The 2,187-nt window shown below is 45.4% G+C and overlaps 1 protein-coding gene across 1 annotated transcript in view; it reads right to left on the bottom strand.

Annotated features, from left to right (window-relative positions):
- The window catches only part of LOC126390581 (calpain-2 catalytic subunit-like), a 20,416-nt gene that overhangs the window by 7,986 nt on the left and 10,243 nt on the right, over window positions 1-2,187 (bottom strand). The window contains exons 3-4 of the mRNA XM_050044956.1: window positions 1,078-1,146; window positions 416-494 (exon numbers count right to left, since the gene is read on the bottom strand). Coding sequence (XP_049900913.1) covers window positions 416-494; window positions 1,078-1,146 — 148 coding nt within the window. The remainder of the gene's footprint in view (window positions 1-415; window positions 495-1,077; window positions 1,147-2,187) is intronic.

Below are 2,187 nucleotides of genomic sequence, written 5' to 3'. Positions count from 1 at the left end.
CGCGGCGCATTTAAGGGCGAGGAGAGGGGCTCATTTGATTGGTGTGATGTGTGTAAAACCCACTCCACGCCTTCTCTCCTCCCTCTTTCCGACTTGCGCCAGTAGGAGGGACGGAGGTGGGAAAGAGGAGTAGCTGCGCCAGGTGCACGGTGTGCCAAACTTACAAAATCCGCCTGGCCACACTCAGTTGGCAGGTGCGCTGCGCCCCCGCCGTGCCCGGTCTGCGAAACTAGAGCCCATGTTCTCTAAATAATCAACAGAATCATCCAGTAAAGATATTCAAACAATAAAGATCCAAAAATGTTCTTTTGACCCCGTCGGTCCAATGAGGAGCTCTGGACCTTCATCAGGTTCTGCTTAAAGAAACCCTTGAACCCTCTGTAAAGAACCGTGGATATCAGATCAGGATCCTCACCAGCTTCAGCCAGAGCTGCTCTCATCTCATGACTGCTCATCGTACCAGAACCATCTGAGTCGTGACTCTTAAAGATCTCCTGCAGAACCAACGCACACCAAGAAGAACAGAACAGTCACAGAGTGGCAGGACAAACAACACTTGCATCCTTGTATTTTTTTTATTTATATATTTTATATTTTTTGTATATTGTATATTTCTGTATATTCCACTTTTTCTGAATTTTTGAGTACTTATGTCAGTTCTGGTACACTGAGAGCAAGTCTACTGGAGTCAAATTCCTTGTATGTACACACGTACTTGGCGAATAAAGCTGATTCTGATTTGAATCCACCTTAAATATGAAAAGTGTGACTGAGTTTAGTTTGTATTCAGTTACTGTAAAACTTATATTAAAGGGCCAGTCTCTTTTACTAGCCACTGGTGTGAACACATTTAGACAAATAAAGGCCTGTCTCAAATATAGGCCTGCTGACTTCAGGGACTGAAGCTAATAATAGCCCGGGGCTACTGATAGCAGTTTTACGATATTAAAGCCGCATGACATCAGACGTGTTAATTAATAATCACAAAATAATTAATCACACTTTGAGACAGTCAATCAAGAATCAGGTTTGTTTAGTTTATTTCTTTTAATGTTTCTGTCTGTCTTCCTGTCTCACCAGGTATTTCTGGATCTTCATCCAGAGACGATGAAACTCCAGCAGACCCAGTTTACTGCTGCCGTCCATCTGAAGATCAGTTAAAGATCCAAACAACAGAACTGTCTGTCTGTCTGTCTGTCTGTCTGTCTGTTTGTTTGCACACGTTGAAATCTTAATATATGTTTTTCTAATTTATTCTGTTTGTGATATTCATGAACAGGATCTCGAGATCCAGCCGGAGGGAGGAAGGAGTCCAGTTCGGAGATCTCAGAATTGCGTCTCTGCTGTTTGCAGATGATGCAGTTCTGTTGGCTTCATCACACTGTGACCTCCAGCATGACCTGGGGCGGTTTGCAGAGTCCGCTCCTCCCAGTCTGAGGTCATGGTTCTCTGCTGGAGAATGGTGGATTGTTCCCTCTGGGTTGGGAGAGAGTTCCTGCCCCAAGAGAAGGAGTTCAAGTATCTCAGGGTCTTGTTCACAATGAGGGTAGAATGAATTGTGAGATGGATCGGTGGTTTGGTGCAGTGTCTGCAGTGATGCAGGTACTGTGCCGGACTGTCATGGTTCAGAGGGAGCTGAGCTGGAAGCTGTTGATTCCCTGGTCCATCTGCGTCCCAACCCTCACCTATGGTCATGAGCTCTGGGTAGTGACTGAAAGAATGAGGTCACAGATACAAGCGTCTGAAATGAGTTTCCTCTGTAGGGTGCCTGGGCTTAGCCTTAGACATAGAGGGAGGAGTCAGACATCTGGAGGGAGCTCGGAGTAGAGCCGCTGCTCCTTCATGTTGAGGTGGTTCAACATCTGATCAGGATCCTCCTAGTCCAGCTGGTAGGAGGCCCCGGGGCAGACCCAGAACACACTGGAGAGATTATAGATCTCATCTGGTCTGGGAACACCTCGGGGTCCTCCAGGAGGAGCTGGGAAGTGTTGATGAGGAGAGGGACGTCTCCTCAGCAACCTGGCAAAAATGGATGGATGGATAATTTTACTGAATTCTTGTGATCTTTACATGCTGAAGCCATGAAAACACATAAACACACATTAAACACACATTACACACATACACACATTACACACACATTAAACATATTAAACACATTAAACACACATTAAACACACATTAAAC

This window comes from Epinephelus moara, chromosome 5 (genome assembly GCF_006386435.1).
Source record: "Epinephelus moara isolate mb chromosome 5, YSFRI_EMoa_1.0, whole genome shotgun sequence".
Classification (NCBI taxonomy): domain Eukaryota; kingdom Metazoa; phylum Chordata; class Actinopteri; order Perciformes; family Serranidae; genus Epinephelus; species Epinephelus moara.
The sequence above is the reverse complement of the archived record's forward strand: the minus strand, read 5'-3'. Positions and strand labels throughout refer to the sequence as shown.